This window comes from Rana temporaria, chromosome 8 (genome assembly GCF_905171775.1).
Source record: "Rana temporaria chromosome 8, aRanTem1.1, whole genome shotgun sequence".
Taxonomy (NCBI): domain Eukaryota; kingdom Metazoa; phylum Chordata; class Amphibia; order Anura; family Ranidae; genus Rana; species Rana temporaria.
In genome coordinates, this window is record NC_053496.1 from 97,007,050 (window position 1) to 97,028,155 (window position 21,106).

The window sequence follows — 21,106 nt, forward strand, 5'->3', positions numbered from 1 at the left end:
AGCACCCATCAATGCTGCCTATCCGTATCAGTGCCGCCCATCAGTGCCCACTACTGCTGCCCATCAGTGCCACCTATCAGTGTGCCATATTAGTGCCTCCTCATCAGTGCCACCTAATCAGTGCCTATCAGTGCAGCCTTATCAGTGCACATCAGTGAAGGAGAAAAATTACTTATTTACAAAATTTACTGACAGAAACTAAGAAAAACCTTCGGTCTTTTTTTTATTTTATTTTTTTAATAAAAATCCCAGCAGTGATCAAATACCACCAAAAGAAAACTATTTGTGTGAAGAAAAAGATAAATTCACTTGGGTAAATTGTTAGATGACCGCGCATTTTGTCTTTCAAAGTGTGACAGCGCTGAAAGCTGAAAAATGGCCTGGGCAGGAGGTGGGTGAAAGTGCCCTGTATTGAGGTGGTTAAACTTATTTTCATTGCGGCCCACATCGGTGGTTGCCCTCAAAGGGCCAATTGTATCTGTAAGACTATTTAAATCTATCTATTCATCATACTAAATAATTGCCGCTGGATTCGATTATTACTGGTTTTAGTAATTAACTTAAGACTCAAGCTGTGAAGGGCAGGTGCAGACCGGCATGGAGCCCACTCGCACCCCTGTAGCAGACAATGCAAGTCTGAAAAAGAAGTGTCGCACACTGCTGGTATAATCCACAAGAAACTTGGTTGAAGACTACTCAGACAGAACATGTTTCTGCCATGGTGCTCTGTTTGAGCAGTCTCCAATAAAGTTTCTTGTAGATGATACCAGTGGTGTTAGACCCACCTTTTCAACTGGCATAGAATTGTATTATGCTCGTAATAATTATAAGTGGATGTCTAGAGCACCCCCCCCCACTTTACATCAGCTGTCAAGAGCCCCCCTCCCACCATCAGAAGTTAAGAATCCTCCACCCTCCCTGCAGCCCTCTTACCTTGTACTTTTGCCAGGAAGAATGTGAGATCAGGGGAGATGCAGTCAAGGGCGTGCTGCAGCTGCACAGAAAGGGGCAGGATCTGTCGGAGGAGTTCTGTCCACCTCTAGATAGAGATAAGATGAGGACAGAGACAAGGTAGGTGCCATGCCACAGCTTCAAAAGAGATGAGAGGGCCACATGCAAGGGCCTGGTGGCTGGATTTGGCCCAAGGGCCTTGTGTTTGACACATGTGGCATAAAGGTTTACACATCTTTCAAGCAGGAAAATATACAATTAACATCAACATTAATTAAAGCCTAAGTTTATATATAAAAAAAAAAAAAAGAGAGAGTAAAGAATGAGCACAAGGAACATTATTTGCCTTCACTGAGATGTGTCCCTTGTGTTGCTGTATCCTCATTTAACAGAAATCTTCTTTCTCCGATAACCCACCGCCACCCCCCGCTGCCATAATCTTCTGGTGCAGCAGGGATTTATAGATCTAAGAGAACTGTCACAGGCACTCATCAAGAGTGCCTGACTGTGCCCCCACCTTTTGCGTCCAACCCCTTAATTCATAGAAGCCAGTACTGCAAATTCTATAAATTAAAAATTATCTATGAATGGAAGATGGGCAGATATTTGAAATGTCCCCCTCCATTCAATGATTGCGTTTCAGATTTTATAAATGGAGGAGCTGGACAGAAAGCCCAGGCATAGTTGGGGTGCTCTTGATGAGTGCCTATAACGGCTTCCTTAGTTCCATTTACCCCTGATGCACCAGTGCATTGCAAGGGTGGGGGGGACATCGGAGGAGGAAGATTTCTGCTAAACGACGACTCAGCACCAAAGCTAATTAATGTCCTTATGCTTTACTTATTAACAAAACTTAGCCGTTAATTTCTTTAAGAAAATGTATTTTCAGAATTTTTCATAGAAGATCATTTCCTGTCGCATCATGGCAGCATACACCTTTGGGTTGTGGCTCCGCCTCCACAACCTGATAGGACCGCATAACTATTAAACCCAGAGAGGGCCCCCACCCAGGTATTCTCCTTTTTCCCCCTCACCTGATCAGGACTGGAATTGTGAGGTATCCCTTACCATTTGTCGCCCCAGCCAGGTTCAGCCTCTCCTGGGTGGAAGTCCTTCCTGTACAGCCTCTAAATGAGCTATATGGTTGGAGCCCCATTCTGGTGGTCTGGGGGGCATATTTCAGCCTCTCCTGGGTGGAAGTCCTTCCTCTACAGTCTCTAAATGAGCTACATGGTTGGAGCCCCATTCTGGTGGTGCAGGCTTCTCAAAGAAAGCTTTAAACAAGCTTTAACGTAAGTGACAGCGTTTCTTTTTGCTTTCTATATGCTTTTACTTCCTTTCTCTGTGTTATGGGCGTTTGCTACTACCAAGATGGCTGCAGCAGTGCAAGTTCTCTGAGCTTGAGAGGCAGGAAGTGATGCAGCCTCTGTGTTTCCTGGCTAGATCTGAACATGCTCAGGCACTGATACCATCACTAATGGAAAATGTGAGTTCTAAATAGTTTCACTGCAATTTTAGCAAAAAATGGTGGAGATCTCTACTCATGCATGCTTAGGTGGTCATTGTTTACAGGTATGTTTTAACCTTTTATGGCATTTTCCTGGGTTTTTCCTATGTCCTTCTCAGTGTTGCTCTAGGATCATTGTGCTCTTTATGGCATTCACCTGGGATCTTCCTATCTCCTTCTCAATGCTTGCTCTAGAATCACTGTGTCTCAGTTTCCACTAGTGCGACTTGTCACTGCAAAATCGCAATACAAGCCGTACCCCATGATTTTCAATGAGTAATGTTCATATCTGTGTCCATAGACCCCAAGAATACACAGGCATTGCTTCAAGTTGCATCAAATTTGCAGCAAAATCATGCGACTTTCAGGTCTAAAAGACCCCCGATCCCTCCTTTGCACTTTAAAGTATTCAGATCACCGAAAACGGCGATTCTGAATACTGTGTATTTTTTAAAATCCGGCGCCATTGGCAGCCGAGAAACCCGGAAGTGACGTAATGACGTCGCTTCCGTGTTTACATTGCGGAGACTGAATCGAAGCCGTTTCCGGCTTAGTTTCAGTCTGCACCTGGACACTGGAGGTGCCGGATCGAGGATCGGGTCTCCTGGTGGGACGGGAGGCCCGGTCAGAGTGGCGAGAGGTGGCGGGAGGGGGGGGATGTCCCCTCCCGCTCCTCCGGCATAACAACCGAGCGGTTGTTATGCCTGGATAGCCAATCGCTGGCTCTAAACAACAGTACCGGGATGATGCCTGCAGCTGCGGTATAACCCCCGGAAGCCTGGCAGGATTTGCTGGGATCAGTAGTCCATCAAGTATCAATTAGTACATTTATTCTTCTCTTCTAAAATGGTTGCTACCTCAAAGGGGACTGCAGACCCTTTGCCTGTAATGGGCTATCAGGAAAATGCTAGGACTTATTCAGAGTGAGGCCTAGTCATGTGCTAATGTGACAGGAATCTAGATTTGGACAGTGAAGTGAAGCAAGTGATCTCAAGTAGTGTGCAGAGGAAGAGACTGTAAGATCTACACTCAACTACTTTTATTCTACTAAGAAATATAGAGGCAACTACTTTTATACTACTAAGAAGTATTCATTATCTGGGCATCCCATGTCCCTTTTCCGCATCCAAGTTTAATCCCCTAATAAAAACAACAAAAACAAGCGAGACTATTCATTATCTGGGAAAGAGTGCCTGGTTCTAGGGGAACTCATTTAGATGGTCGCTAAATTGTGTGACCATTAGTAAATATGTTGACTAAGTGCTTTAGTGAATCCTTTCTCTGACTAAAGTAGTCACTGATGCATAGGAGTGAGCCCATTTGCAGACTAGGTGCTATAGTAAATAAACCCCTAGGTATCTGAGGCCCTTTTATTTCAGGGAGCTGCTGAACGAGAGTCAGAGGACTTGGCAATATGCACTTATCTTCACACTGAGAAATCATTTCACCTTTTAATTCAGCACCTCAGATTCAAACATTTTTAAATTGCTAAGAATAATGTCAGACTAATTTAAAGGGACTGTAAAAAGAGGAATGTTGGCCTTGGCAATAAATCAGAGCTCACATTTTGTAAATTGACATCTGTCAGAAATATTTATGGAGAAGGTCAAAATTGCGACACTTTCATTCATGAAATAAGCCAGTGTATGTTGAAATTCTCTCATGTAATAACAATATAAGCTGAAATAAATAAAGAAAATATGTCTTGAGGTTGGTGGCCAAGCTGACCCAGCACACCGCGTATTAATACAACTTTAAGCAACCTTTATCTGCGCCACATAATACATAATAATTAGTGTTGTCTTCTGTATTAACCTATATTTTTGTTATGTATATTCTTGGTAGTCTATATTAATTAGTGTTTTATTCTATTACATTTCAGGTTGTGCCACAGGAAGATGAACTGAAAAGCAGCCTAACATATAAATATATCATTCATGAAGATCTCTTACCAATGATTGGAAACAATAATGTACTTTTGGAGGAAATGGACTCTTACGAATGGGCTCTTAAAAGTTGGTCTCAATGTTCTAAAGCATGTGGAGGAGGTAAGTGCTCCTGACATGTGAACCTTTACCTTGTAAAACAACCCATTCAAGACAAAACATTTATATATATATTGTGGGGGCTCAATAGAATCACCTTCACTGAGAAAAAGGGTAGTCCAAACAGCAGGTTTTCTTAAAAGATTGCATTAAAATAAAATACAAAAATCCTTGCCATCCAGGCACCAACTAAACAGTTCAGGATCCTAACTCACGGGTGAAGGGCTTCTCCCAGTTAACCACAAAACAAATGGGTTGGGGTGCAATGGTGGCAAAAATGGGTATAAAACACTTGTGATCCCAAGAAATGCACAAACTTGCTTTTTATTTATAGGTTGGGGCAACTTTTGAACCACCTTAATCTTGTTGATCTGAGGCTTGATCAGCCCTCGACCAATAAAGGTCTTTGGCCTCCTCCAAGCCTATGGCGCACTTTTTGGGGTTGGCAGTGAGTCCTGCTTTCCTAAGGGAATCTGCTACTGCTTACACCCGGGGCAAATGAGATTCCCAATCTGGGCTGTGGGTGACGACATCGTCCAAATAGGTGGCTGGGGTCTCAATGTCTTGTCCATCATTCTCTGGAATAAGGCAGGAGCACCATGCAAACCAAAAGGCATCCGCTTATACTGGAATGACCCCTCCGGGGTAGAAAAGGCAGTCTTCTCTTCTGCAGATTCTGTTAGGGGTATCTGCCAATAACCTTTAGTCAGATCCAAAGTAGTTATGTAAAAAAACAAAAGAACAAAAGCTGGACAGCCGCACTCCAAAATTTTCTTTAAAAGAGATGTCTTTATTTTCAACTGTGCATACAGTCACTGCAAGCCCACAAAAATCAGTATGGCCATACTGATTTTTGTGGGCTTGCAGTGACTGTATGCACAGTTGAAAATAAAGACATCTCTTTTAAAGAAAATTTTGGAGTGCGGCTGTCCAGCTTTTGTTCTTTTGTTTTTTTGCTATTACCGCATTGCCAGCACCCTGGTGGTTCAACAACCCCTGATCATCACGAGGCTCACCTGGAGCAGTGAGAATTCTGTCTCAAAGTAGTTATGTATCGGGCAGTAAAGTCTCTCTGTCCTTCCAAGGTTTCAAAAGATTAACAATGATATATTTGCTCTGGTTTATTTTTCCCTGGCTGGTAAACTTTCCCCTACTCTTTCCATAATTTCAAAGGGACCTTGCCACTTTGCTAGGAATTTTCTCTGAACTGTGGGGACTAGTACTGACACTCTATCACCAGGGTTGAAGGTTCTGGTCTTGGCACTTCCCCAATTATAAACCCTTCTCTGGGCCTCCTGGGCTTGCACCATATGTTCCCATACAAGCGGCATGACAGCGGCAATCCTATCTTTCATCAGTGAGATATGCTCGATGATGCTTCTAACTCTTTGAAACATGCACTTGTCAGCCCCATACTTAAAAAGCCCTCACTGGACCCATCCAATCTTGACAACCTACGCCCTATCTCCTTGCTCCCCTTTTTATCCTAACTCCTTGAACGTCTAGTCTACAACCGACTGAGCGTCCACCTTGCTAATAATAGCCTTCTTGATCCCCTTCAGTCTGGATTTTGTCCTCAACATTCCACAGAAACTGCTCTCCTAAAACTAACAAACAATATACTAACGGACAAAACTAAGGGACACTATTCTGTACTCCTACTCCTGAACCTCTCTACTGCCTTTGATATGGTTGACCACCTACTGCTCCTCAAAAAACTCCACACCATTGGTCTCCGTGACCGTACTCTTCGATGGTTCTCTACCTACTTATCCAACTGCACCTTTAGCGTTACTTACAATTCTACTTCCTCCTCTCCCCTTTCTCTGTTGAGGTCCCCCAAGGTTCTGTTCTTGGACCCCTCCTATTTTCAATATACTACTCCTCCCTGGGTCAGCTTATAGCCTCCCACGGCTTCCAATACCATCTCTATGCTGACGACACTCAAATCTATTTCTCTGCCCCTCAACTTACCCCTTCATTCTCCTCGCGTATCACTAATTTACTATCGGATATATCAGTTTGGATGTCACACCACTTCCTCAAACTCAATCTATCCAAAACCGAACTTATAATTTTTCCTCCCCCACGTGCCTCTTCCCCTGATCTCTCTGTCAAAATTTATGGCACAACCATAAGCCCATCCCCACATGCCAAGGTCCTAGGAGTAGTCCTGGACTTTGAACTCTCCTTCAAGCCCCATGTCCAATTACTGTCCAAATCTTGCCGCCTGAACCTCTGCAACATCTCCAAAATAACCCCCTTTCTAACCAATGACACAACAAAGCTCTTAATTCACTCCCTAGTCATCTCTCGCCTCGACTACTGCAACTCCCTTCTCATCGGCTTACCGCTGCATACTCTATCCCCCCTTCAGTCCATCATGAATGCTGCTGCCAGACTCATCCACCTAACCAATCGCTCGGTCTCTGCTGCTCCTCTCTGTCAATCCCTCCACTGGCTTCGCTCGCCCAACAAATTAAATTCAAAATACTAACCACTACCTATAAAGCCATCCACAACTCTGCCCCCAGCTACATCACTGACCTAGTCTCTAAATACCAACCTAATCGTTCTCGTCGTTCTTCTCAAGACCTCCTGCTCTCTAGCTCTCTCATCACCTCCTCTCATGCTCGTCTACAGGACTTTTCCAGAGCCTCTCCAAGCCTATGGAACTCCTTACCTCAATCTGTCCGTCTATCTCCTTCTCTATTAGCTTTTAGAGGATCCCTGAAAACCCTCCTCTTCAGAGAAGCCTATCCTACCCACATCTAACAAGTGTATTTTAATTTTGTCCATCTGATCACCCCCACATTAACTACCCTTTGTTCCACTTGACCCTCCCTTCTAGATTGTAAGCTCTAACGAGCAGGGCCCTCTGATCCCTCCTGTATTGAATTGTATTGTAACTGTACTGTATTCCTGGATGTTGTAAAGCGCTGCACAAACTGTTGGCGCTATATAAATCCTGTATAATAATAATAATAATATGTGGCCTCTACCTCCCACGTTTCTTGTGCGACATCTAGCAATCCCCTGGGATGTCTGCCTTACAGTATTTTAAGTGGAGAATAACCTGTAGAGGCATGAGGTACCTCTTGTATAGCAAACATGAGGTACGGCAGCAAAAAATTCCAATTTCTCCCATCTTTGTCCACCAGTTTTTTTAACATGCTTTTGAGCGTCTTGTTAAATCTCTCCAAAAGACCATCAGTTTGGGGGTGGTAGACAGAGGTGCAGAGATTGGAGATTTTTAACAATTTACACAATTCTTCAGTGACTCTGGACATAAATGGTGATATCTCTTTTGGAATACCCACATGACTAAATACTTGGACAAGCTCTTTGGCAATAGTCTTAGCTGGGGTATTATGCAAGGACATAGTCCAGTATTACCAGTTTCTCTGGCTCTATTAAGTGTGGAGTCTCTTAGTTCTGTACAAAAATCATCGGGCCAGATCCACAAAAACCTGGCGCAACTTAAAAAATCCCATTTAAGTTACACTGCCTTAAAATTTCTACCTAAGTGCCCGATCCACAAAGCACTTACCTAGAAATTTCAGGATGTGTAACTTAAATCCGGCCGGCGCAAGGCGTTCCTATTCAAATGGGGCGAGTCCCATTTAAATGAGGCGCGCTCCCACGCTGGCCGTACTGCGCATGTGCGAAGTTACGTTACGCCGAGTTTTGTGGATCGCGCCGGGTAAAAAAAGTTGCGTCGGGAAAAAAAAAAATGAAAAAAATTTGACAGCGTCGCTCGGCATGCATTCCTGAGAGGGAGAACTCCATGCCAATTTTCAAATAAAAAACCGGCATGGGTTCCCCCCCAGGAGCATACCAGGCCCTTAGGTCTGGTATGGGTTGTAAGGAGACCCCCCCCTACGCCGAAAAATCGACGTAGGGGGTCCCCCTACAATCCATACCAGACCCGTATCCAAAGCACGCTACCCGGCCGGTCAGGAAAGGAGTGGGGACGAGCGAGCGCCCCCCCCCTCCTGAGCCGTACCAGGCCGCATGCCCTCAACATGGGGGGGTTGGGTGCTCTGGGGCAGGGGGGCGCACTGCGGGCCCCCCCACCCCAGAGCACCCTGTCCCCATGTTGATGAGGACAGGACCTCTTCCCGACAAATAAGGGGGCCCCCAGATACCAGCCCCCCACCCTAAGTGAATGGATATCCCTACCCATTCACCTGGAGGCAAAGTGATAGTTATTAAACACACAACACAAGGGTTTTTAAAATCATTTATTAGTCTGCTCCGGAGGCCCCCCTGTCTTCTTTAGATCTAATACCAGGGGGGGCTTCTTCTTCCGCTCTCCGGGGGTCTTCTCCGCTCTCCGGGGGTCTTCTCCGCTCTCCGGGGGGGGTCTTCTCCGCTCTCCGGGGGGGTCTTCTTCTTCCGCTCTCCGGGGGGGTCTTCTCCGCTCTCCGGGGGTCTTCTTCTATCTTCGCCGCTCTCCGCTGTTGACTCGGCGCACCCTGGTTCTTCTCCAGCTGTCCGGTGCCTTCTTCTTCAGCGCTGGCTGCCTGCTATCTTTGTGTGTTAGCTCAATTACTAGCAGGCAGCCAGCGCGGTCTACTGTGACGTCATCTTCTCTTCTCTTCTTCTCCCTTCTTCCGATGTTGACACGACGCCTCTTCTCACTGCAATGATGGAAGCGCGCCTTGCATCCCATTTATATAGGCCTCACCGTCCCATCATGCTCCGGTAGGTACCCACGTGGGTAGGCACCCACCACGTGGGTACCTACCGGAGCATGATGGGACGGTGAGGCCTATATAAATGGGATGCAAGGCGCGCTTCCATCATTGCAGTGAGAAGAGGCGTTGTGTCAACATCGGAAGAAGGGAGAAGAAGAGAAGAAGATGACGTCACAGAAGACCGCGCTGGCTGCCTGCTAGTAATTGAGCTAACACACGAAGATAGCAGGCAGCCAGCGCTGAAGAAGAAGGCACCGGACAGCTGGAGAAGAACCGGGGTGCGCCGAGTCAACAGCGGAGAGCGGCGAAGATAGAAGAAGACCCCCGGAGAGCGGAGAAGACCCCCCCCGGAGAGCGGAAGAAGAAGACCCCCCCGGAGAGCGGAGAAGACCCCCCCGGAGAGCGGAGAAGACCCCTGGAGAACGGAGAAGACCCCCGGAGAGCGGAAGAAGAAGCCCCCCCTGGTATTAGAGCTAAAGAAGACAGGGGGGCCTCCGGAGCAGACTAATAAATGATTTTAAAAACCCTTGTGTTGTGTGTTTAATAACTATCACTTTGCCTCCAGGTGAATGGGTAGGGGTACGATGTACCCCATATCCATTCACTTAGGGTGGGGGGCCGGTATCTGGGGGCCCCCTTATTTGAGGGGACTCCCAGATTCCGATAAGCCCCCCGCCCGCAGACCCCGACAACCAACGGCCAGGGTTGTCGGGAAGAGGTCCTGTCCTCATCAACATGGGGACAGGGTGCTCTGGGGTGGGGGGGCCCGCAGTGTGCCCCCCTGCCCCAGAGCACCCAACCCCCCCATGTTGAGGGCATGCGGCCTGGTACGGCTCAGGAGGGGGGCGCTCGCTCGTCCCCACTCCCATTCCTGGCCGGCCGGGTAGCGTGCTTTGGATACGGGTCTGGTATGGATTGTAGGGGGACCCCCTACGTCGATTTTTCGGCGTAGGGGGGTCTCCTTACAACCCATACCAGACCTAAGGGCCTGGTATGCTCCTGGGGGGGGAACCCATGCCGGTTTTGATTTTACAAATTGCCGTGGAGTTCTCCCTCTCAGGAATGCATACTAAATGCCGTCGCTTGAATGTGCTTTTACATGGTGTTACTAACTTTACACTTTGTAAAAGCAGCCCTAATTTTACACTTGCAAACTAAAACTTACGGCGAAAAAACGAAGCTGAAAAGCTTTGTGGATCGCCCTAAGTGCTAATTTGCATACCAGAAGCAGCATTTCGACTCGAAATGCCCCCAGCGGCGGATGCGGTACTGCATCCTAAGATCCGGCAGTGTAAGTCCCTTACACATGTCGGATCTTCTGCCTAACTTTGGAAAACTGATTCTGTGGATCAGTTCCAAAGTTAGAACCAGGGATACGACGGAGTAACAGCAGTTACTCCGTTGTATCTCTTTTGAGGATCTGGCCCATCGTTCCTGACTTCTAATGCCGCGTACACACCATCACTTTATGTGATGAAAAAAAATGACGTTTTTAAAAACGTCACTTTAATTGACTGTGTGTGGGGGAAAACGTCGTTTTATGTCTTCTAAAAAACGACCAAAAAAAATTGAAGCATGCTTGAATTTTATGTGTCGTTTTTCAAAAGTGCACTTTTTACTTCACAGAAATTGACCGTGTGTAGCAAAAAACTTCGTTTTTTAAGATGTTTTTTCATCCACGCATGCCCAGAAGCTACTTATGAAGCAAGCTTCAATGGTAAAACGTGGTGGAACGTAACCTCACTTTGCAAGAACATTGTGAGAAAAACGATGGTGTGTATGCAACTTCGTCTTTGAAAATTGAAGTTTCAAAAACGTCATTTTTTACTTCACAGAAAGTGTCGTTTTTTTTCATCACATAAAGTGATGGTGTGTATGCGGCATAAGTCAAGCACCACATTCTGTCCATTCTCACTATTAGGCCCCGTACACACGACTGGATCTATCCGCTGGGATTTATCTGCGAATCAGTTCCAGCAGATAGATCCGGTCGTGTGTACGTCCAAGCGGACATTTCCCAGCGGATTAAAATCCAGCCGATGGATTCCCAGCGGATAAAAATTTCTTAGCATGCTAAGAAATCTATCCGCTGGAATCCAGTCCAGCGGACTGATCCGGTCGTCTGTACAGACTCACCGGATCAGTCCATCCGCTCCCATCCCTCGCATGCGTCGTAATGATTCGACGCATGCGTGGAAGTATTTACCTTCCAGGGTCGCGCACGTCGCCGCGTCGGCGCGGCCACATCACCGCGGATGTATTCCGTGGGGATTTCGATCTGATGGTGTGTACAGCCATCAGATCCAAATCCGCCAGAGGATTTATCCGCTGGAAACGGTCCGGCGGACCGTTTCCAGCGGATATCCTCTCGTCTGTACGAGGCCTAATGCCACGTACACACCATCACTTTATGTGATGAAAAAAAACGACATTTTCTGTGAGGTAAAAAACGACGTTTTTGAAACTTCAATTTTCAAAGACGAAGTTGCCTACACACCATCGTTTTTCTCACAATGTTCTAGCAAAGCGAGGTTACGTTCACCACGTTTTTGCATTGAAGCTCACTTCATAAGTAGCTTCTGGGCATGCGCAGATGAAAAAACGTCGTTTTAAACGACGTTTTTGCTACACACGGTCAATTTCTGTGAAGTAAAAGTTGACGTTTTGAAAAACGACACATAAAATTGAAGCATGCTTCAATTTTTTTTGGTCGTTTTTTAGAAGACATAAAACGACGTTTTCCCCCACACACGGTCAATTAAAGTGACGTTTTTAAAAACGTCATTTTTTTTCATCACATAAAACGACCGTGTGTACGCGGCATAAGAGTCAGAGATCATTTCTTGTTCATTAACCTCAAGCTGGGGGCTGGATTCCAGCTCCTCCTGCTCCCCAGCCATTACAGAAAAAGGATCTACGCCTTCGTTGGACACACCATATTATTATGCTGCAATGCTTTAATGGATATACACAAGAATTCCATTAATTTTTTGGCCATTATGCTTGTTTTATGTCTTGGTTTTTAAAACCGGTCACACAATGCCAGGGCTGTTTGAAGGAATTAGGGGGCCCCAAGCAAAATGGATATGGAGCCCCCCCCCCCGCACGCACAGCGCAGAACCACAGCAAGCAGAAAACCAACAGCCGGGTGGATGGAAGGGGTGATGGTGGGGCAAGATGAATCACTAGTGCCCCAGCATAGCATGACATATAAAAGAGGGCTCCATATGGTGTAGATCAACCAATGAATTTTATTTATAAAAATATCTTACTAATCAGTGTAAATATAGCCAATAAAAGTGATCACAAAATGGTAAAATATAAATAAAAGCAATGTGGGAAGCATAAAGATGCCAGCATGACCTACCTGACCCCTACACTGACCAACCTGATCCCTACACTGACCACTACACTGACCTACCTGATCCCTACACTGACCAACCTGATCCCTACACTGACCACTACACTGACCTACCTGATCCCTACACTAACCTACCTGATCCCTACACTAACCTTCTAGTGAAATGATTAAGGCTGGGTATACACTGGTGTGATGTGAGAAAGCCTGCGAATCCTGTGCAGGTTCCCGAATCGCACCAGACAGTTCACACGGACATCTGCGAACCGCTGCGAGTGTCAATAGAAAGCCAATGACACCCCCCGATTGGTTCTCAGATTGCTGTGTAAACTGTAAAATGGTGCAGGAATCGGATCGCATGGGTGTTTACACCCAGAAGTGTCACACCCATGAGATCTGATTTCAGTGAGGACCAAAAAAAGAGTCCTGCGCCATTCTGGTGTAAATTAGGGTGACCACATTTCCAAACTGCCATTCAGGGACACCCCCCCCCCCTAAAAAATGTATGTTTTTTTACATATTTTTTTGCGTATTTTGGGGGCAGGGCCGTATCATGAAATCAGCGGGCCCGTGTGCAAGATCAAAAGAGGGCCCTAGGCCCCATCAAATGCTGCCACTGTGCCCCATCAAATGCAGCCACTTGTGCCCCATCAAATGTAGCCACTTGTACCCCATCAAATGCAGCCACTTGTGCCCCATCAAATGCAGTCACTTGTGCCCGTCAAATGCCACCACTGTGCCCCATCTAATGCCGCCACTGGTCCCATCAAATGCAATCACTTGTGCCCCATCAGATGCAATCACTTGTGCCCCATCAGATGCCACCACTGTGCCCTATCTAATGCCACCACTGTGCCCAATCATATGCAATCACTTGTGCCATCAAATGCAATCACTTGTGCCATCAAATGCAGTCACTTGTGCCATCAAATGCAGTCACTTGTGCCATCAAATGCAGCCACTGTGCCCCATCTAATGCCGCCACTGTTCCCATCTAATGCCGCCACTGTTCCCATCAAATGCCGCCACTGTTCCCATCAAATGCCGCCACTGTTCCCATCAAATGCCGCCACTGTTCCCATCAAATGCCGCCACTGTTCCCCATCAAATGCAGCCACTGTTCCCCATCAAATGCCACTACTGTGCCCCATCAAATGCTGCCAGTGTGTCTAGAAATTGTTGCTACTGTGCCCCATCAGATGCTGCCAGTGTGCCCATGAATTGTCGCTACTGTGCCCCCATCAGATGCTGCCAGTGTGCCCATGAATTGTTGCTACTGTGCCCATCAGATGCTGCCAGTGTGCCCATGAAATGTTACTACTGTGCCCCATCAGATGCTGCCAGTGTGCCCATGAAATGTTACTACTGTGCCCCAGCAGATGCTGCCAGTGTGCCCATGAATTGTCGCTACTGTGCCCCATCAGATTCTGCTAGTGTGCCTATCAATTGCCGCTACTGTGCCCATCAGATCAGATGCTGCCAGTGTGCGGATTAATTGTCACTACTGTGCCCCATCAAATGCTGCCAGTGTGCCCATGAATTGTCGCTACTGTGCCCCCATCAGATTCTGCCAGTGTGCCTATCAATTGCCGCTACTGTGCCCATCAGATCAGATGCTGCCAGTGTACTGATTAATTGTCACTACAGTGCCCCATCAAATGCTGCCAGTGTGCCGATTTATTGTCACTACTGTGCCCCATCAGATGCTGCCAGCCAGTGTCAATTGCCCCTATTTGCTCACCTTTTAAGGTGATATGGATGAAGTCTGCATCTGTTGGTGGTGGGGCAGTCTTCAGCCAGCGCCGGGCGGTCTTCTCTTGCTCAGACAGTCGGGCCGCTCGGGCGGGAGGAGGAGGAACCAGGCCTAAAAACAGTGCACTGAGTTGCCCACTTGCCCTGCGGCAGCGGGAGGTCGCGGGACGGGCGGTGGTGGCCTGCGCTGGGCTGGGCAGTGGGCTGGAGCAGTGAGTGGAGGCGGAGCGTGGTGGAAGAGGTCAGAGCTCGGAGGGCTCGGTCTGCGCCGCGGTAGTGCTGCTGAGCTGCTCTCTCTGTTAACCGCGGCTGAAGGAGGAGAGGAGGAGGAGGTGGGGGTGGAGTCAGAGCCTCAGAGAGAGAGAGAGCTGGGCACGGTGACGTCACTGGTTGCTACACGCCAAGCGGGGCGTCCTTAGCAACCAGTGACTTAGACTTAAGTAATTACAGCGGCACTGACTGCGGCAGTGAGTGTGTCAGCCGGGAGGCAGTCAAATGTGTTTGATACTTTGATTCCGGGACACTCTATTGTCCCGGATTGAAGGCTTCCGGGACACGGGACAAATTTTTAAATTACGGGACGATCCCGGGCAAACCGGGACACGTGGTCACCCTAGTGTAAATACGATTTCAGGCATACAGTTTGAATGGCTGAATTTGCATCGCACAGACATTGCATATGATGTGCACAGCAATGCGGTGCAAATCACATGCAATGTCTGTGATCGCACACGTGTGAGCCCAGCGAGGAGGTTATTATAGGTGAGGGAATAGGACTGATCTGGAGTTATGAATACAATTGGACTATTGCTCAGATTCCTATAATGACAGATTTAAGCTATGGGTGATGGGACACATTAACCAGATCAGTCAGTGAAGGGTTACATAGTGGTGTCTGGGCTGTGTGATACATGGATGTATAGAGGGGGATGGGGGGGGTGTAAGGGGTGATGATAGTGTAGAGGGGAGTAGAAGTTACATTAGATAGGGGGATGGGAGATTTGTATCAGAACTGAGGAAGAATGACACTAGAAGAGAGTGAGAAGCCATGCTGGATAAGATAGGCTGAGTCAGGAGGATAGTAGAAAACAATACACAGGCTTGTTGGGACAGTGAGTTGGAGGAATGAGATCCAATGTGATGTGAGACAGAAGGAGAGCACAGGGGTGACTGCATGGAGACATATTCTGGGCACTATCAGTGGGACAAAGAAGGGAGAATGTGAGCAGGACCAGTATCTAGAAGGGGGAGGAGTAACAAACTTACGAGGTAAATAGAAGATAATCATGCAGGAAGGAGAGCTGCCAGCAAAGCACTGAGCTGAGTGCAGGGAGAGAATACCAGGAGGCTGGGGATCGGCTGCTATTGTAGCATAAAGGCAGAGGGAGAGAGACACTGGTCAGCTGCTGGGCACCTTCACTTCCTGTACTTCCCGCTCACTATGCTCTGGGTTGTCTAAAAAAGGGGTTGAGCTCCGGATATTGGCCCTGCCCATCCCGACATCAACCTGACAGATCCACTCAATCTCCCTGCAGCCATAGACTTACTACAGAAGTCAGCGCGCGTGTTCTTTTTATTCTGGACAATGTACGTGGGCACCCTAGTTGGGGGCCCCCTTCCAGCTCGGGGGCCCCAGGCAATTGCTTGCATTGCCTCTCCTGTTCCGACGGGCCTGCACAATGCATCAACATCATACAGAAGGTGCCATGTTGTACACAACTGTATGGTGTTATGCCTGCAAGGCCTTGGATATATGGAGACACCATGTCTGCCATACTGACACAGCTATCCTTGGTTAACTGTGTTCTAAATTGTAATAGTACTATATAACTAGAGCTATATGCTTCTGTTGAGATGACAATGTTAGATTCAAATTTGGCCTTATGCAAATATCCTCTGTTTGTGAAATCCACTTGGTGTTCTATCACATGGCTATGTAACTCCAACACAGCCACATTGGTATGGTGTCGCTCTTGTGTTCAAGCCTTATTACCTTGTTATAGCAGAGTTCCACCCAAAAATGGAACTTCCGCTTTTCCGGTTCCTCCCCCTTCCGGTGTCACATTTGGCACCTTTCAGGGGGGAGCAGCTGTCTAATACAGGTATTTTCTCCCACTTCCGGCAACAGATCGCTGCAGATTATGCAGTGATCTATGCCATGTCCAGCCCCTCCTCCCCCTGCTGCCTTCTGGGAGACACACAGGTTCCAGAAGACAGCAGGGACCAGTGAGGATGTGCAGCGCGACTCGCACATGCGCTGTAGGGAACCATGCTGTGAAGCCGCAAGGCTTAATTTCCTGATTCCCTTACTGAAGATGCCGGCGCCTTCACCTGGGAGCCGAGGGACAGATTGGCTTTGTGTGAGGACATCGCGGGAGCCCTGAACAGGTAAGTGTCGTTATATTAAAAGTCAGCAGCTGCAGTATTTGTAGCTGCTGACTTTTAATATTTTTTTTCGGCGGAACTCCGCTTTAAGACTTAAAATGTATGTATAGCCAAAATTCTTTTTAGTTTTAGATTCTGGCTTTTGCTGTATCCGTTTAATTTTTTAATTCGTTTTTTGCTGTATCTGTGCTGTTAGAAAGATTTTCCTGTCCTAAAAGTGAGAGGAAATCCCCAAATAAGGGGGCAATCTTCCTTTTAGAAAGTTGTCACTGAAACCCAGTGTTTCAATTGCAAGGCCTCGTACACACGACAGAGTTTCTCGGCAGAATTCGGCGAGAAACTCGGTCAGAGCCGGATTCTGCCGAGAAACTCTGTCGTGTGTACACTTTCGGCCCGATGGAGCCGCCGAGGAACTCGTCGAGAAAATAGAGAACATGTTCTCTATTTTCTCGTTGTTCTATGGGAGCTCTCGGCCCGCCGAGCTCCTCGGCGGCTTCAGGGCTGAACTGGCCGAGGAACTCGATGTGTTTGGCACGTCGAGTTCCTCGGCCGTGTGTACGTGGCCTGAGATTCCCTCTTGATTTCTGTTCTGGTAACAAATGTTATAGAAAAAAAAAGTTTCACCTCTTAAATATTTAAAATGCTATCTAATAATGACATAAATTAAGCATTGCTTGTTCAAATTGAAAAATAGCATTTTTTTTTTTTTCACAAAGCCTATTTGTTTCTATTAGTCATAAAGGTAAGTGATGTAGTAAGTAATGAAAATATAGCTTTGTAATTTGTTTTATTCAGTACAAATAATGTTTTGCTTTGCAGGCATTCAGTACACTAAGTATGGGTGTCGGAGAAAAAGTGACAACAGGATGGTTCAACGTAACCTGTGTGATAACAACAAAAAGCCAAAACCAATACGGAAAAGATGTAACTTGCATGAATGCTCTCAGCCAGGGTATGACCAAGTTAGTAACATTAAATGTATCTCTGAAGTTTTTCTATTTTCAGTTGGCAAAAAGTATTTTTCCACGTTTGTATGTAACATCTTACACAACGTAAAGTGGAGTTCCACCCAAAAGTGGAAGCTCCACTTATCTGCTGCCTCCCCCCCCTCCGATGCCACATTTGGCACCTTTCAGGGGGAGAAGGGAGCAGGTACCTGTCCCCACTTCTAGGAGATCTCGCCACTGTGAGATCACTCAGAAGTTCCCCCCCCTTCCTCCGTCCCCCCGCGGGCCATTCGGAAAGCGCAGCGCGCTTTGCGAAAGTGAAGTAGGAAACCGGCTGTGAAGCCGAAAGGCTTCACTATTGGTTTCCTTTACCACGAATTGCGGTGGCAGCACCCGAGAGCTGATAGAAACATTGGCTGGGGTGCTGACATCACTGGATTTCAGGACAGGTAAGTGTCCTCATATTAAAAGTCTTAAAAGACTTTGAATTTTTTGCAGGGGGGAGCATGACTCCGCTTTAATGTGGGGCTCCTTTTTATTTTGTTGCTTTCCTCAGCTAAGGTAAAATAGTTTGAGGTCAGTTTATTATAGATAGATGGTAAAAAATAAAGACTAGGAGCCATTTCTGTCTTAATACAACATAACAAATGTAAACATGCAATAATATATAGTTTCCTCACTAATGCCACGTACACACGATTGGAATTTACGTCAAGAAAACTGTGGATTTTTTTTCCGACGGAATGTTGGCTCAAACTTGTGTTGCATACACACAGTCACACAAATGTTGTCGGAAATTCCGAACGTCAAGAACATGGTGATGTACAACACTACGACGAGCCGAGTTCAATGATTCTGAGCATGCGTAGGATTTTTGTGAGTCGGAATTGCATACAGACGATCACAATTTCCGACAAGAACTTTTTCCCTCGGAAAATTTGAGAACAAGCTCTCAAATTTTTGCTGTCGGAAATTCCGACAGAAAATGTCCGATGGGGCCTACACACGATCGGAAATTACCGACAAAAAGCTCACATCGAACTTTTCTTGTCAGAAATTCAGATTGTGTGTACGCAGCATAACAAAAGAAAAACGTATGTTTTTTACTCGCTGTAAAAATGTAAAATAGAAAATATGTGAAAAACCATTGCACTGTTGTTTAGCAAATCCTATTTAAACTTGCCCTGCAGGTTTCAGTCTGATTCATTGCTGTGGGATATTTTTTTTTTCTTAAGAACACATTGATACATCTGGCCATAAAGCTAGGCATAAACTTACAGAAAATCGGAGGGTACAGCAGGAAGTGGGCAACTTTCGGTATGTGTGTACTACTGTCTTTTCAACAGAAGTCGATCATCTGTTGGACAGTCATGCTGGAAAACCAGCATTCAATCAGCACTTGCAACCAATAACTGCAGCACTGATCTGTGTATTCTCGCGTTGAGGGAGGGGGGGTCCCGCTGTCAGAATACAATTGCGCAGTAGGAGAGATGCCTGCATACACATTGTTTGTTTGTGTTGATCTGAGTTTTTTTTTTCAACTGCTGAAAAAAAAACTCATGCATTAACTCATGCATTGATTTGAAACATAGGGCCTTAGTCCTTAGAATATCTATGCAAGCTACAGGGCAACCCAGTATACAAACTCACTGTAATATAGACACTGCTTACCTATTTTTTTGTGTATACTGTATTTCTTGTTTCCGCTATACCTTGCTTTTGTTTAGCTGTGGCAACAAAATCATTATTAATAAACAATTGTTTTTTGCCTGCTTGACTTCACCCAAGATCTCCATATTTGGGCAGCTGAATAATACGTTTGTAAAAAAATGTTCTGTAAATACAGTATATCCATAAAGAACATTTTTATGCTAAGAAATTAACCGAACGTTGCATTTGAGTTTCCACAAAATAGTTTATCGTACAAAAACACACACATTAAAAATCATAGAAGCTTTCATAAAACATAATGACCCTCACTCATTTAATATGTATCTGTGTCCCTAATAAAAGTTGGATGACACCAAGCTCCAGAAAGCTACAATCGTATTTAGGGACATATAGACAGTAGTAGGCTATCCGGCTAAGTACTGATTTTTTTTTTAAAACGGCCTTCATTATGGGAATTGGGATACGTGTGAAAGTATAATGTTCAGTAGGCACAATCTCCTGAGATGAACCTCAACAGAAAGACATAAATCCTGATCAAATACACACAGTGCAATCAATGATAATGTTGTCCACCACTAAATTTTTCTGTATAAGTTCAACATTTTTTTTTTTTTGATGTTCCACAATTTAAAGTGACACAAACAATATCCCTATTCTCCAAAAATAATCAACCCATACTGGTAAACTCAAGGCATGCTGTGAATGATAAACGGTCACATCGGCTTTTGCCCTCAATTGAACTGACAAGCCATCAAATGGCTGGTTTCATAACTGATCACATGTGCAGTGCCATGTCAATAGGAACAAAGATAGCAGCTTCCTTGACTGTAAAGTATTGTAGGGTTTAGTTCGCTTTATTGCGCCTTACTGTGTTTTTCTTTGTTTTAATGTCCTCCATGAGCCCCGAACCTCTCCCTTACCTCATCACTTCCATTTGTGTAGCGCTACCCCCGCAGGAGCTGCTTGGATATTTGTGCCCCAGTCTCCCACTGATTGATCCACAGCCAAACATAGGGTATTTTCACACAGCCAGGTGCACACACTCCTCCGCTTGTTATCTCCAATGACCAGTCTAGGGGATTTGTTTTGTTTTGTGAGGACAACTTCTTAATTGAACTGTGTAGCAGATTATTCGTACAGCAGTAGTATGGAATAAACAAGTAAGTCCCTTTGTAGCAGAAGGAACTGTGTGAACTTTGCCTCTTCAAGTCACTAGTCAGTGTCCCCTTTAGCTTACAACCAGCAGCTGACTTCTAGCCTCCAGAGGGGGATCTAACAGCGCAAGTCCCAGGGATCCCCTGTGGGGGGTCTGTACTCACAAGGCTCCTGAAGCATCAGACAGCCTTCCTCAGTAGTACCAGAAAGGATCTGTGGACATCCTCCCTCAGTCAGCTCTAAGCAGAACCATGCGTTGCAGCTTCAACGTTTAAGGCTCACGGATCGTCCACCTGAGGCCACATGGCAGCCTGCGCTGAGGAGGGGCAATAACCCCTCCACACCTGGTCCTCTCCAGAAGAAGTCCCTGAGCCCTGGTGCTCATCAAATATAAATACAGTCACCCAGCATGCATTGGGGCACATCTCCATCTAATTGGCCAGGGCTGTATGGACATTCATGCTCTCATCTGCATGGTTTCCACCCACTGTCCAGTACATTCCATAGCTACTAGACCAGTGTGAAACTTCTCAAGACAACATGAAAAGCACCAGAGCACACTGAGCAGACCTTGCTAAACAATTACAGTCTCTGTAAAATCACATTTGCCTAGCTGTCCCCCCCGGTAAGCAGAG

The 21,106-nt window shown here is 46.2% G+C and overlaps 1 protein-coding gene across 2 annotated transcripts in view; it reads left to right on the top strand.

The window, feature by feature from the left end:
* The window catches only part of ADAMTS14 (ADAM metallopeptidase with thrombospondin type 1 motif 14), a 278,768-nt gene that overhangs the window by 228,993 nt on the left and 28,669 nt on the right, over positions 1-21,106 (top strand). For both annotated transcript variants that reach the window (XM_040362329.1, XM_040362330.1), the window contains 2 exons: positions 4,341-4,506; positions 17,518-17,650. In XM_040362329.1, the coding sequence (XP_040218263.1) occupies positions 4,341-4,506; positions 17,518-17,650 (299 nt within the window). The remainder of the gene's footprint in view (positions 1-4,340; positions 4,507-17,517; positions 17,651-21,106) is intronic.